At 36.9% G+C, this 14,993-nt stretch overlaps 1 protein-coding gene across 2 annotated transcripts in view; it reads right to left on the bottom strand.

Annotated features, from left to right (window-relative positions):
- Nucleotides 1-9,994, bottom strand: part of LOC148677652 (cGMP-specific 3',5'-cyclic phosphodiesterase-like) — a 65,839-nt gene extending 55,845 nt beyond the window's left edge. Inside the window, exons 1-2 of one of the 2 annotated variants that reach the window (XM_088616160.1) lie at nucleotides 9,746-9,994; nucleotides 5,309-5,383 (exon numbers count right to left, since the gene is read on the bottom strand). In XM_088616160.1, the coding sequence (XP_088472286.1) occupies nucleotides 5,309-5,383; nucleotides 9,746-9,750 (80 nt within the window). In that variant the 5' untranslated portion in view covers nucleotides 9,751-9,994. The remainder of the gene's footprint in view (nucleotides 1-5,308; nucleotides 5,384-9,745) is intronic. The other variant, XM_088616243.1, reaches the window with a different exon arrangement.
- Between the last annotated feature and the right edge of the window lie 4,999 nt (nucleotides 9,995-14,993).

Raw genomic sequence — 14,993 nt, 5'->3', positions numbered from 1 at the left:
AATAAACTTTACAGAACCCTGAGATCCTGTTTGGAGTTTGGTATTTTCTCCCCATGTTTGCATGGGTTTCTTCCAGGTGCTCCATTTTCCTCCCACAGTGCAAAGACACACTAGTGGGTTAATTGGCTTCTGGTGTGTGTCTGTGGGTGTTATGTGTCTCTGTGTGCCCTGCGATGGATTGACCTCCCATCCAGTGTGTATTCTGCCTTGCATCCGGCTCCCCCTCAAGCCCTGTATTGGATAAAGTGGTTAGAAAATGGAGGGATGTAACACTGAGACCTTCGGGACAACTACTGAAGCACAACTGATCCTGATCCTGATCCTGCCCACTGAATAACAAACACCTCAGTGGGTATTGAACAAATAACAGGAACTTAGCATGTCCTAAAAGTTCAGCATTCCTTTTTAAACAAAGACATATTGCAAAATACATTAATTCTTCATCTTGTCTGTAATCTTTACTGGCGTTTCATTATCAAAGCTATTTGATGAAAATGTATGAAAAATGTATGAGGGAACAAGTTTTCACGTTTGAATTTTTGTACAGTAAGTATTCTTGAATTCCACATCCCATAATAAGCTGTAAAACTGACAATTTACTCCACTGACAGGCATGATTCCTGGTGTGACTTGAAACAAAGTTATTATTTTTGCATTTATTATCACATAGATCATAGAAAAATCACATTAAGCTGTTCTGTTTAATTTCTTCTTATGAACTGTTCTATTTTTTCTACATTGCCCCTGTTTTTTAGCAATTCTACTGAGAATTAGAGATGCCAATGAGCTGTCATTTGCTACAGTCATGTCCACTATTTCCATTTTGTCACCTCAGGCCTGTGGACAGGGGTTTTATGATTAATTATACAGCCCCTTCTATTTAAAAGGACAATTAAAGAGTCATTAAAAATAAAAATCTAAAAATGAAACCCTTGTGAAAATAATGGCTTGCGTGTTTGTGCTGTAAAATGAGGACATGTGTCTCTGAGGGAATTCTATAAAAAACAGTGGGAATGTTTCTTTAGTGGATGTTTCTTTGAATACTTGTACATTATAGAAGTAACATAACATATAACGTTAACATATACAGTCATTTTATGTAAAGGTAAAGTTAAACAAACTACACACTCATACAACACAAGTATAGCAGGTCATGACATTACCTCCGCCATTCTTCAGGATGAGGGTAGATGAGACCAAGATAAACCTTTATAAAATGTGACGGAATGGTTAAAGTGTGGAAAAAAAGTCCAGATGTTCCAACTAATCTGTGAAGGGTGGACTGGCTTGAGGATGCAAGATCTCTACTGGAGCTGGCTAATGGAAGCAGCAGTTAAAATGTGGGTGTTTACAGAACATCTTTCTGCTTAAGTAGAAGAAAATGTTTCCATACTTACTGGTTTATCATAAAACATGACAATGACCTGAACCATACAGCCAGTAGAACCAGAAGAGCTCATCCAGAGTAAAAAAAAAAAGTAGAGAATTTTAGACTGACAATCTCCAGATGTAGATTCATTCAAGCCAGCATTTTAATGCTGAAGAAAATAATTAAAATTATAACATTCCAAAAACTGGTAAGAACCCAGAGTAGCTACAACTAAGCTTCTCAAATGTTTACACAGAGAGTTCAATCGATTACAGAGTTCATGGCAGTATACAGTAGCTACAAAGGGATATGTACTGTATGCCTGATAAATTTCCATTAGCATAAAGGAATCCATTTCATTGTCTCCAGTAAGAAAACCACTATACTGTATGCATAAATTCTGGAGAGATCAATAGAATGTTGAGAATGTTCAAAATTGGAGTCTTTGTCCATTCATTATAACTAAAAAAGCCATTATTTTTCTTCTTGTTACTGCACTTTTCAATCAAGTAATTATACCTTTATGCTTGGCTATACTGTCCTTTACACATCAAACGATAACCCTGGCAATAAAATGTCAGTGCATTAAATATAGATATATCTTCTACTGCCTGTTCCTGAAAATTCAATTAAATTATTGCCTTGAAGCAATCACAGAAAAGTACTTTTTACCATTAGGTCCACTCAAGATACTTTAGTGTGCCGCCTTGTTTATAGTTCTCAGCAATTAGTCTACTACTGTATGTACACTAGTGCAGTCCAAATTAAAATGGGTTCTAAAGTAATTTTCAAGTACCCAATACATAGTTAATAATGTTAGGAATAAACATGTAGCAGTATTATACATTAAAAATCTTTCCTTTATTTATATAGTCTATGTTTCAGCAGAACACATGCACATATTATTTTTCAACCACCTGTTACTGTCTAAAGGCTAAAATAGGCCTGCAAAGCTCTTTTCCTTTCTAGAAAAATCAAAGCTTGATTTTGAAATTAGTATGAGTGAACCTTTTTTAACAAATATCTGTGAAGAAGGATGATATTATGATGATTAAGAAATGACTGCAGTAGTCAAGCAGGAGTTAAACTGCATTATTTACCATACAGTATGTATGAGACTCTGTCTTCCTAAATTCAATGAATAAAATTTACAGTATATCCCTAAAGCAGTATTGTTTTAACAGATCTTGTATTGTATATTGTATTATACTGGGTCTAAAAAGTAAATTTAGTCTTCAGATTATAAATGCAAAATGCCTTCTGGAAGACTTTATATATCGCTGCCTTTCCCCAACTTAATATTGTTAAAGTTGTACAGTATATCCTCTTGTATTTAAGATAAATCAGCTGAAAAACTGTAATAAAGAAAGTAGTTTTTATGACAGCACTTGGAACATTTCAGTATGAGCACAAACCCACTGGAAAATGTAAAAGTTCAACATACTATATATGTAGCAAAGAGCTGACAACACTCAATTAAACATCTGAACTTAATGCGTGTATGACAGGGCAAATTAAATTCTTTACATTTTTTTAAGATTAAGAACATGGACAATGGTTTACATAAGGCTGTTTAATGAAAAAACATGAGGCGGGTGTTTATACTTTCTCTTTTGTTAGAAAAGATTTTCTACAAACCCTCTCAGAGATGATATTCCTTTTCAATAGCAGATATCAGAACAAGAAATTAATGTTTTCAGGAAGTATAAAAACGTATCTTTTGGCCTTTTTTATTGGAGGATCTCCTCTCATGCTTCTAAACATGTTGTTTAGGTACAGTATATTTTTAGCCCTCATCTTTGTAGCACCGCTTCCATACTGTTATAAGCCCTGTTAATCATGGGAGCCATGTCAAAGAGGTCTCTGCTTATACAGAACATTTAGGAGACTCCTATCTAAATCTTGATTTGATGTGCTAAGACGTGCTTCTTGATGTCCTCGGTAGGGGTGGAGGGGCTCCATCACACAATGGATGGGTTGCAGAAGGCCACTTATCCTAAACAGGCAGGGTTAGTGCTTCACGACAACATGTCGCTGAGCATCATAACAAGGCCACACGCTGCAAAAAGCAATGTCATGCCTGTTTATGGCTTCAAGAGTGAGTGGTGCAGAGTCAATGTCCAGCAGATAGCTTGTTGCAACTGCTTGTTTTGTAACCATGAGGAAACCTTTTTATAATTATTTTAGATAAATACAATATTCTTCTCTCTTTCTTGGCTTTCCTATTATCATTTATATTTGCTAAATCATTTCATTGCACTCCATTTCTTTAACTGTGTGTTTACTTTAAGTGATTTTATAAAGTAGGTCCTTTGTCATTCTTTTTTTCTATTTGGGAAACTGTTTTCTACAGTAGCCACTTATTCACATAATCTTGGGATGAATCTCAAGCACAATATCTTTAAACTGTTATCCCCCGTTTCGGTACATTTGCCATTATTCCATAATTAAACCACTTGTATCCATAAGACACACTTTCAGTCATTTTCACTTAATGGTACTTTGTTGCTGAAATATTATTAATAAAAGCTTTATATTCTATAAACTCTGTCCTTTATGTACATACATTATTTTTAGTTCATGGTCAGTGTTAACTTTAAAAATAAAACAGTAAAAATAAAAAATAAAAAAAAGATTACTACAAAATAAGATTTATCCCCATCAGAATGAGTTCAATTTGGAAGTCTACAAAAAGAAACAAAAGCTACCAACAGCTCTGACAGGAATTAATACAATGTGAAGATCCAAAAGTGTTATTACAATATTACAAAACCATAGATGTTAGAAAACTGGAGAACACCGTGGTTCAGTTTTGTTTTATATTGTTTTACTTTCTTTTTCATCACTTGATCAGTATATAATGTTTCTTTTCTTGTCCAGATTTCTGTGGTGAACTTTGCTCTTGAATTGTTATTTTCCACTCTATCGCAGAAAAACTGTTTTCTGGAAAGACTTCCAAAAATAGGAGTCAAGTCTGGGAATTGAAGGAAAAACAATAGCAAAGCCTTTCCTTCTCCCATAAACAGTACTTCTAATATTTAATACCTTTGCTTTTCAACTTACGACGACTGGGAGCATTTGGTTGTAACAAAATGTCCCCAAAATATAAGTTGATTTGAAGACTCACTCGGAACACTCTCACATTATACTGTAGGTCATGCTCTATCTAAAGTCATGTTTCGCATGCTTCTGAATAAAAAGAGACACATGAACCGAGAAGACTGGAATTGTATTTAAAACCAAAAACAGGAGGCCCTTCAACAAAGGGTCTTAGGTGTATGGAACACTCTTCCCAGCCATGTTGTCGAAGCTGATACCTAGTTTCCTTCAGGAAATGGCTAGATAGGGATCTTGAGAAATGGTCAGGATCAAATATCCATCTACTAACTACCACATGGACCTCTCATTTGGAACTATTCTTATGTTTTTTTGACATGTTATATAAAACTGGAAATAAATTGACACTCTATTCCATTAGCCCTGTGTTTAGAACAGTGTGACTCAGAGGGGTTTAGTGTAGCGTTTTCATCATAACATTTGTTTATGTTCTTACATTCTGAAAAAAGGTATGTGTAAATATTTTCTTGAATAAATGTCAGCCTGGAAAGAAGGATGTATGGGATTTAAAAATAGCTTAATGCACAGTCTGGAAGATCTCCCTCTCTCTGTGCAGACATCTGCTCCATATCTGCTGGTGCCATGTTTGGCTCTGTGCATTATAAATGCAGTATTTCAAGTCCTCCACGGTCATCAATATCAATTCTATTAACAATATCAGGAGGTCTTTAAAACAATAGCTGCCGGCACACCTGTGATTGATGTCACAAGCAGAAACCAAAGCATCTCTTTTCCTCTGCAACAAACTAACCAGCTGTTCTCCTTCACACTCCTCTGTCCTAATTGTTCTAGACTTTTTTGATCAGCTTTTGACGGACTCACCATTTAGATTTCAAACAGTACTCTTGTCTCTGCACCTGCTTCTTCCTGGCTTTGTCGTATAGTTTTCTCCCCTCACTGTCACGGTACAAAGAGAATGACAAGCAAATCAAGACTCTAGAGCAAAACAACAGAAGAAACTGCGATGGCAAAAAAGCAGCAAAAGCCTGAGGAAAGAGGGCATAAAGGTGACCTAAAACCTATTTTTTACACAGTCAGTGGAGGTAAACTTGGAGGTAAATTGGCAAGCTCTCCCTTGTGCACTTACAAAGTGGAGATATTGCAAAACTGACAGAGGCAACAAATGAGAAAGAAATGGAAAAGATTATTTAAGAGGAACATTTAAAAGAAATGCTCAACCACATTCAACTCACTAGAGACTCACAATTTTTTCAGTCACGTACAGTACACCCCAAATCACAGATACTAACATCCATCCCTTCGAGATGAATAAAATCTGAAAAAAGCCATCAAGGGGCAGGAGATCAGATATCAATGGGCTTTGACAACATGTGCTCAGAACTGGAGAAGCTGACCGGGTCTCAGGAGCTGACTGAATGGCTGGCAGACAAAAAAACAGTCCCAAGAGAAGGAAAAAAAAAGAGTGAAAAATAAAACTACTTAAGAAAACAGATCTGAAAAACCACAACAACTGAATCCAGAAATTATCTGGAGCAGAATGATCCTATGGTGATTAAAAATCCAGGTCGATGATGTCTGGAGGGAAGAGCAAGCAGGGGGATACAAGAAGGCTTTTGACAGCTTAGATAGATATAGCCTGTGGAAAAGTGTGACACACTATTGCACATTGTGCCATAGTACCGCACAAAGTGGTTTAAAGTGATAACAGGTGTCAAACACTTTCACTATTCATTTTAAAATGTGTTGGATAAATGGATCTGTCAAGTGAATAAATACACCTAACGAATCACGGAGTCTTCCAATAATGACAGATGTTTTCAGATAAAATTTCAGCCAGTAATTGCACCAAGGTTCTATGCTGTGTGAAATGTTACAGCCAGCTCTGGTCAGTGTCTCATGGATGAGCTGGCTGCCACATAAGAGGTACAAGTATCCACAGGTTTCCAAAGAATTTCAGTTTCTCAGCATCTAACCTGGACCAGGCAGGCCAGAAATCATGATAGGGGACAGTGCTGCTTCAGGCTTCCCACTATGAAAAATCAAATAATAATCACCTTTGATTTTAATCAATTGTACATGCACTGCATGCAATTGGGGAGTATTTACCCATAATCCTTTACCACATAGGATCTAACTGCTGTATGTTGGATTATCCTGTACTATGGAACTAAAAATAATAATAAAAGCAGAAACACAAGAAAGAGATATGGAAAATTGACATGGTAAATTAAACAGAATTAAAAGCTTATATAGAGTATAGAGCATTAATGCATTATAATACAAGAAGTTGAATTGTAAACTTTGTAATTGCACTCTACAATGAGTAACTGTCACAGACAGTCATCACATAAATTAAGAACAATTTTGAAAACGTACCTCTAATGAATTGCCAGCATGCATAGAATATTCTGATGGCCTGAAGAAATTTAGAGGATCTGTATATCAACCACCATAATCAAATACTGTTACAAAGCTGGGAGTGTTGTACAGTGCTTCAAGGAGAGTAGTCCTTCAGTCACTTAGAACTTCTCCTTACCTCTGTCCAGGTAATTCTACAGGTCATTTTTGGCAATTTCCTAAAATTAATTAAAGCTTTTCCTGTTTTTCAGGAAGTCTGAAAGGCTTGAAGAAAACAGAAAGAAATCCTCAAAGATCTTATAGGTATATCTGTTGAATTACACAACTTCATTAAATTGTATAAGTGGAAACACAAGCAAATACAGTCGGCTGATGGGCTTCCTCTACATTTTATGTTCATACACATAATAATAAATTATCTTCACATTTCTAGGCAGACAACAGATAATACATGAGGGCAGAGTTTTATTTACATTCACAGGAGAAAAGAGCACAGCAAAGATGCATCGTGTCATATGGTACTTTTCACTTACAAAATTCTGTGAAGAACTTGAATTTCCACAGCGGAATGTGGACATTTATATAAATCAACTGAATTCCAAACTATGACAAACCCTTTTTTAACTTTATGATAACAACAGTTAAGTGTTTTTGCATTTGGTGTGACTCAAAGTTCGTAAGAACTACTCGCAATATTTTAGTTCTAGCTTGCTAGAAACCTAATGCATGCCATGGACTTCATTGTATGTTTTTGCAACATCTACACATGGTAACATTAACCTAATATACAGGTTATACATTTCTTATATGAAATTTTAAAAAAGCTTTTGACAGCATCAACCTCTTCCTTTAGTGCTTATTTTTAAAATGATCGCACACCACACAGCTGTGTTTACCTCATTTAATTTCCCTTTCTCATCAACTGTTACGTAACACCATTTTTATTATAAACATTGCATAAAGCTAGGTTTCAAGAGGAATCAAGCAAAATCTTGGAAACAATGTTTACCTTCTGTTTGCTGGTAACAGTCCAACAGACTATTAACGAAACTAATATAACAATACGAAACAAGCAGATTGGGCCGTGGGAATCTACAGTATATACTTTTGTAACTCTGTACTGTTAACCTCTCGTTTCTGGATCACACTGGTCAGTTGTGTCACCTAACATAACACTGACTTGTCATTAAGTGTGGCATTATCACAAAAAGTAATATCTTCTAATATTGTTTACATCTGGGTGTAGCTTTAATAGAGGGAGCATGGAGACACTCTGTCTCTGGTTTGTATATTTAGTTTTCCAGTTTAGCTCACACAGTGACCTTCAACAAACTGTGGTTTTTAGATTCACATGGCCAAGAAGTACCGACTATGGTGTAGGGGAGGGGGGATAGAAATATCTTATGGTCAAATATTTCTAAGTTGTGAGAACTTAACATGTCTGTGTACAGATATCTAGACTTAGGGATTCTTCTTATGGGGACATATGTTGTCAGAGCAACTATACTCAAAACAGAAAGTGCAAAAACCCCACTTTTAGAACACAAGTCCATAAGTAACATTTTAATCACCATTAATTAATCCTAAAAATGAGAACGAACCGGTGTATGCATTTTGTAGTACCTGATTTTTATTTTTATTGTTTATTCTACTTTTTACCTTCCCATTTTGAATGTGCCAACTGAGTTTATGAGCTTACCTTACCAGAAAAACCCCTGCATGTAATGAGAATGAGGAGCTGCATTTGTTATTTGAGTTACTATGAGTGAGCTCTTCAGTAGTCTTCGGTAGACTGATGCACTGTATATTTTACTGACAATGCTGCAAGCCTCCACACAGCTGACACACTTCAGGAGTTGCTGTTGATGCACATCAGTTTCAAACCTGTTGCTGGGTTCTTGTGTCTTTGTTGATCTTGAGCCAGACCACTGCTGATCTCAGTAATGTGTCACCACTACTACATTGTAACATACTAACTCTTTTCCCGTATTAACTGTACAGTTCAGGTAGGTAGCTGCGTCAGAATACATAGGCTGGCTGCAAAATAAAGATTTATTCCATGAAAAGAGAAGAAAAGAGAAAAGAAAAGAGAAGAAAACACAACGTTTCGGCTGTGGAATCTTTTTAGGTTGGAGCCACAGCCAAAATGTTGTGTTTCTTTTCTTCTCTTTTCAGCATGGAATAAACCTTTACTTGTTCCTTAACTGTACAGTACATCGACGTCTTCTGTTGCCTTGTTTACTGCTTCACTAATACTATCCAGATGATTAAAGTATACAAAAACTCCTACAAATCATCACATGTAAAATGACATTTTTCCTTGTTGCAATTAATACCTTGTACTTTCCTTGTGCCTAGATGTGAAGAGTGACAAAATCCTCACTTAACGTTTCATTATGATTAACAGAAGATGTCTCTATCTAGCAAGTCTACCAGTAACAAGCACATTTGGGATGTGATATTTAAATGGGCAAATATAATGTTGACTTTCTGTCGGTCAACTGTACAGGCGGGTGTAAATATGCAAATAAATATGCATATTTTACAAGAAGTTAAAGTTTGATCATGCTCAATTATATTCCAGTTCTATTATCAGTTAGGAACATAAAGCATTTTTAAATAACTGTAACAAAAGCAGTGCAGAAATAAAAAAGATAATACTCTCCTTCCCCTTTTTTGCTGCAATCAAGACATAATCTTTTTCTCGTTTTTGGTGCAGTATATTGCACTTCTGTCCAACTCGTTGTTTCAAAGACAAACTGTGTCCTGCAAGAATTATTTAGAGGTGGCTACCTGAACCACTGAGTCCTGTAGTGAGCGAAACAGGTAACTTTAATGCCTACACCACATAAAACGAATATAAACAAGATATTAAAGCTTATTTCCTGTGAAACATTCCATATCCCCTGTGTTTTACAGTAAAAAGAAACATGTACTCACCCCATTGTGTTCCTGTCAGATCCTGCGTCTCAAAGTCAGCTCTGGCTTGGTCAGCAAGTCTTATTTATTGTTACTCTCCTCGCTGCGATGAAACTTGAGCCTTTGGCGGAAATGTTTATTTATATCTTTTTTTGGGGACCTGGAGGATGGAAAAAGTCATAATTACCAATTACTAACGTACAGACCTTGACAAAATCCCCTTGAAGCAGCCTAGCTATTAATCTAAGATCTTTTTTTTTCCTATTGCTTCGCCAGATATTTCTGCACAGCTAAACCAAGGATGGTCACAACTCCAGTGATGCAGATAAACATCCATAAGACTATCATCATTCTCTGTTCTTCCTCTGTCCATAGACAGTCTGAAACACTATCATGCCTATTTAAAATTAAGCATTTTAATTTAGGGGAAATACATAAATGTTTTGTATTGATTGTCACTCACTGTCTATAGTATTTATATCGTTCACTGTCCAATTGTTTTTATTTGTGTGTGACTACAATGTCAGCTCTTTGCAGATTTACAGAAAGGTGTTTCCCGTGGAGATGATATCATCTTATCACTGAAGGATTGCTTCAATATTATCAACATTTTAAATGACAAAAGTAATTGACCGCTCTTGCATATTTATCCCACAACTGTAGGAAGTAAAAATACAAACTACAATAAGACCATATGTTTCTATATAGAATATGTTTGCTACACAGAACCCTTCTGCTATTGGTATTGCAATGACACTACCACAATGTCCGTGGGTTCTCAGATATTTTAGGCAACAGAAGCTGCCAGCATTGCTCAACTTTAGTGTGAATAAGAATGAACATAAAGTAGCCAATGGCACAAGTGAGTGCTTGAACACAGGTACGCAGTCATGAAGATCTTCGCTACAGGACTTCTATTGTAAAGTAAAGTAGCACCCTATCCCTTGTGCCATCTTGAGTACACTATGACTCAAACAGCCCAGGAGCCCCAAATATCCAGACCCACATCCATGACCACTGAAATGTTTCCCTTTTTCAGGGAAATTTTCATTTTTCAGTTTTACTGCACCCCTCAGATGAAAAGAAAGGCAGGGACCACAGCTGTAACAGCTTTTTACAGCTATAGCCATTTGTAGAGTATTACAGTGCCTTGCGAAAGTATTCGGCCCCCTTGAACTTTTCAACCTTTTGCCACATTTCAGGCTTCAAACATAAAGATATAATTTTTTTATTTTATGTGAAGAATCACCAACAAGTGGGACACAATTGTGAAGTGGAACGAAATCTATTGGATTTTTGAAACTTTTTTAACTAATAAAAAAATGAAAAGTGGGGCGTGCAAAATTATTCGGCCCCCTTGCGTTAATACTTTGTAGAGCCACCTTTTGCTGCGATTACAGCTGCAAGTCGCTTGGGGTATGTCTCTATCAGTTTTGCACATCGAGAGACTGAAATTCTTGCCCATTCTTCCTTGCAAAACAGCTCGAGCTCAGTGAGGTTGGATGGAGAGCGTTTGTGAACAGCAGTTTTCAGCTCTTTCCACAGATTCTCGATTGGATTCAGGTCTGGACTTTGACTTGGCCATTCAAACACCTGGATACGTTTATTTGTGAACCATTCCTTTGTAGATTTTGCTGTATGTTTGGGATCATTGTCTTGTTGGAAGATAAATCTCCGTCCCAGTTTCAGGTCTTTTGCAGACTCCAACAGGTTTTCATCCAGAATGGTCCTGTATTTGGCTGCATCCATCTTCCCCTCAATTTTAACCATCTTCCCTGTCCCTGCTGAAGAAAAGCAGGCCCAAACCATGATGCTGCCACCACCATGTTTGACAGTGGGGATGGTGTGTTGAGGGTGATGAGCTGTGTTGCTTTTACGCCAAACATATCGTTTTGCATTGTGGCCAAAAAGTTCGATTTTGGTTTCATCTGACCAGAGCACCTTCTTCCACATGTTTGGGGTGTCTCCCAGGTGGCTTGTGGCAAACTTTAGACGAGACTTTTTATGGATATCTTTGAGAAATGGCTTTCTTCTTGCCACTCTTCCATAAAGGCCAGATTTGTGCAGTGTAAGACTGATTGTTGTCCTATGGACAGACTCTCCCACCTCAGCTGTAGTTCTCTGCAGTTCATCCAGAGTGATCATGGGCCTCTTGGCTGCATCTCTGATCAGTCTTCTCCTTGTCTGAGCTGAAAGTTTAGAGGGACGGCCAGGTCTTGGTAGATTTGCAGTGGTCTGATACTCCTTCCATTTCAAGATGATCGCTTGCACAGTGCTCCTTGGGATGTTTGAAGCTTGGGAAATCTTTTTGTATCCAAATCCGGCTTTAAACTTCTCCACAACAGTATTACGGACCTGCCTGGTGTGTTCCTTGGTCTTCATGATGCTCTCTGAGCTTTCAACAGAACCTTGAGACTATCACAGAGCAGGTGCATTTATACAGAGACTTGATTACACACAGGTGGATTCTATTTATCACCATCAGTCATTTAGGACAACATTGGATCATTCAGAGATCCTCGCTGAACTTCTGGAGTGAGTTTGCTGCACTGAAAGTAAAGGGGCCGAATAATTTTGCACGCCCCACTTTTCATTTTTTTATTAGTTAAAAAAGTTTCAAAAATCCAATAGATTTCGTTCCACTTCACAATTGTGTCCCACTTGTTGGTGATTCTTCACATAAAATAAAAAATTTATATCTTTATGTTTGAAGCCTGAAATGTGGCAAAAGGTTGAAAAGTTCAAGGGGGCCGAATACTTTCGCAAGGCACTGTACCAATGAAAACTTTTCAGCTAGGTTAAAATAAAAAAAAAACTAATTATATATACGGCAAAATACGTGATGCTATTTCATTCATAATAAATGCGTATATTCTATCTTGAAACAATAGATTTTATTAATTGTGCATTTCAAAATACAATTAAGATAATTACAAAAAAACTATTTTTAAAATAAATCCATTATTTAGATGCAGGATATTTGCAACTTGGAAAAATAACAGATACTGTATAAATATTAAAAAAGCAAGACTGAGTAAAGCAAACAGTGGTAGCATGGACGAAAGAGAATCTAAGCAGATCTCCCATTTTGACAAATCCTTTCTTCAAAGGTTGTTACAGTTCAAAGACAAAGCAGATGTACATCATTATAAAAAGTTTAAGTTCAGGAAATCCGCTGTTTCATCAATGTGGTTCCTTCTGTTCAGAGACAGAGGTACTGTAACGTAGATGTCAACCAACTTATTTACACAGTGAAATTATTTAGTATAATTAAACAATGAGATAAATTGTTTGTCTGTCTGTGAGTCTCTGTTTCGTGCCACTGTAAATAATTATAAGCTTATAGAGTTTTGTTTTGATTATGCTGTTACCTTGTTTTCAACACCCTGATATTATCAGTAGTAAAACTTCAAAGCAGTTTTTGTTTATACTTTTCACAAATAATGTATATGTTGGACAGGAATGGTTGCACAGTATTTAGCATTACTACCTCACAGTGCTGGGGCCCTAGTTTCAATTACTGGGGTGCTATCTGCATGGCATTTCTAAGATCTCCCCTTTGAGTATGTTTCTTCCTGGTGCTCCAGCTTCCTCCCTCAGTCCAAAGACATACTGGTAGATTAATGGGCTTCTGGGAAATAAGACCTTATATGAACGTTTGCCCTGTGATGGAATGGCATCCCATCCAGGGAGCATGTTATCCTATGCTATCTTATGCCTGTTGCTTGCCGGGAAAGACTCCAGCTCTCTCCTGACCATGAATTGGATAAAACGGATAGAAAACAGATAGATGTCAATAGTCACTCCACACTGTTCTATCTCAACATAAATCCCTTAAGGTAATTTTGTGAATGCTTCTTTTATCGATTGTATTTTCTTGGTATGGCACAGAAATAGCAGAGAGAGCATGTCAAACTGTACCTTTTACCACCATGCTCCTAGAGATATCAATGAAATATTAAACATCTGCTTGTCAACTTTGATTTTACAGAAGGCATAAAGGAACATGGCTTCAGTGAATATGACAACTAATCAATCTAGGACTAATAATACACATACTGTACAGATGTAGTCAGTGATCCAGAAATAACTGTGCCACTAACCAACAACTACAAGCCTGTCTCTCTGTGCACTAAAAAATCATAAAAAAATCCCAAGGATGTATATTCACATTAAGCTCTATCTCCCTCATACAGTAGGTAGGTAGGTCCCTTTTCAGGCCATAAAGGCCCATAGGAATCGGGGGCAAGGGCCACCACTTTCTCTTGACCATCCTACACTGGAAGTGGAGGTGATGTGGTCAGCATCACGCTCAGGCCAGCCTATTAACCCAGGAGGGATTAACACCCGATATTCATTTGGAAAGCAGGCTGAGCGGACCTGGGAGCTGTCTGGAAGGAAATAGAGCTCCATCGCTTGCCCCTACCTGGGATTGAACCCGGGACCTTCCAGTCAGGAGCTAGACGCCCTCGCCATCTGAGCTAACACAGCTCTGGCAATCAAGGGTGGGCAAACATAAATTACTGTAGATATACAGTACTCAACTGGGCCCTCATTTTGCATTTGAAGAGAAGAAATCCGTAATGTAATCCGTAATCCAGTCAATTATTAGAACAGGTTTGAATTTGCTTATAGTGTATGAAAACTATGTTTCATAAATATAAAATTGCAGTTTTAGGTAAATCAGTAAGCGTGTTGAAAAGTAGTGAAAAAACAACAAATTTCCTCAATGATAAAAGTAATATGTTTTCTAATGTAAAGCCTTTTTAATTTAATATACAATGCACACATGAAGATGACAGAGTGAAGATAACTAATGTAGAGCTGGGATGTTTTCCTAAAATGTTGAGGATTGTTGCTCTTCTTCAATGAAGGTGCAGGATTAACCCAACATGTTGATTAATGTTTGCAACAGTTGTTCCCATTTGACTTCAGAAAAACAATTGAATGTCATGGATCATTGACTACCATGCAGGTAGAGCGTTAATGTTTTAGAATGGAACTTATAATGTGTCAGTCTAACTAGTCAAATTATATTCAATTATATCTTGCAGTTTTTTAGTCTACATTAAAATATAAGATATAACAAAATAAGAATTGCTTTCCGTATCACAGCATAGGAGTCTCAGTTATGAACACGTCAGTTCCTGTAATAGACCTATCAGCCCAGAAAGCATTTTCTACTTTGTGCCAACATATCTTTAAAGAGTAATATAAAACGAGTTCACTCTGAGATTTGATTCTGGATCATTCAATGTTTACTTGAAAG

Source organism: Lepisosteus platostomus, chromosome 1 (assembly GCF_059453375.1).
Source record: "Lepisosteus platostomus isolate fLepPlt1 chromosome 1, fLepPlt1.hap1, whole genome shotgun sequence".
Lineage (NCBI taxonomy): Eukaryota > Metazoa > Chordata > Actinopteri > Semionotiformes > Lepisosteidae > Lepisosteus > Lepisosteus platostomus.
This window is presented reverse-complemented; position numbering and strand designations above follow the sequence as displayed.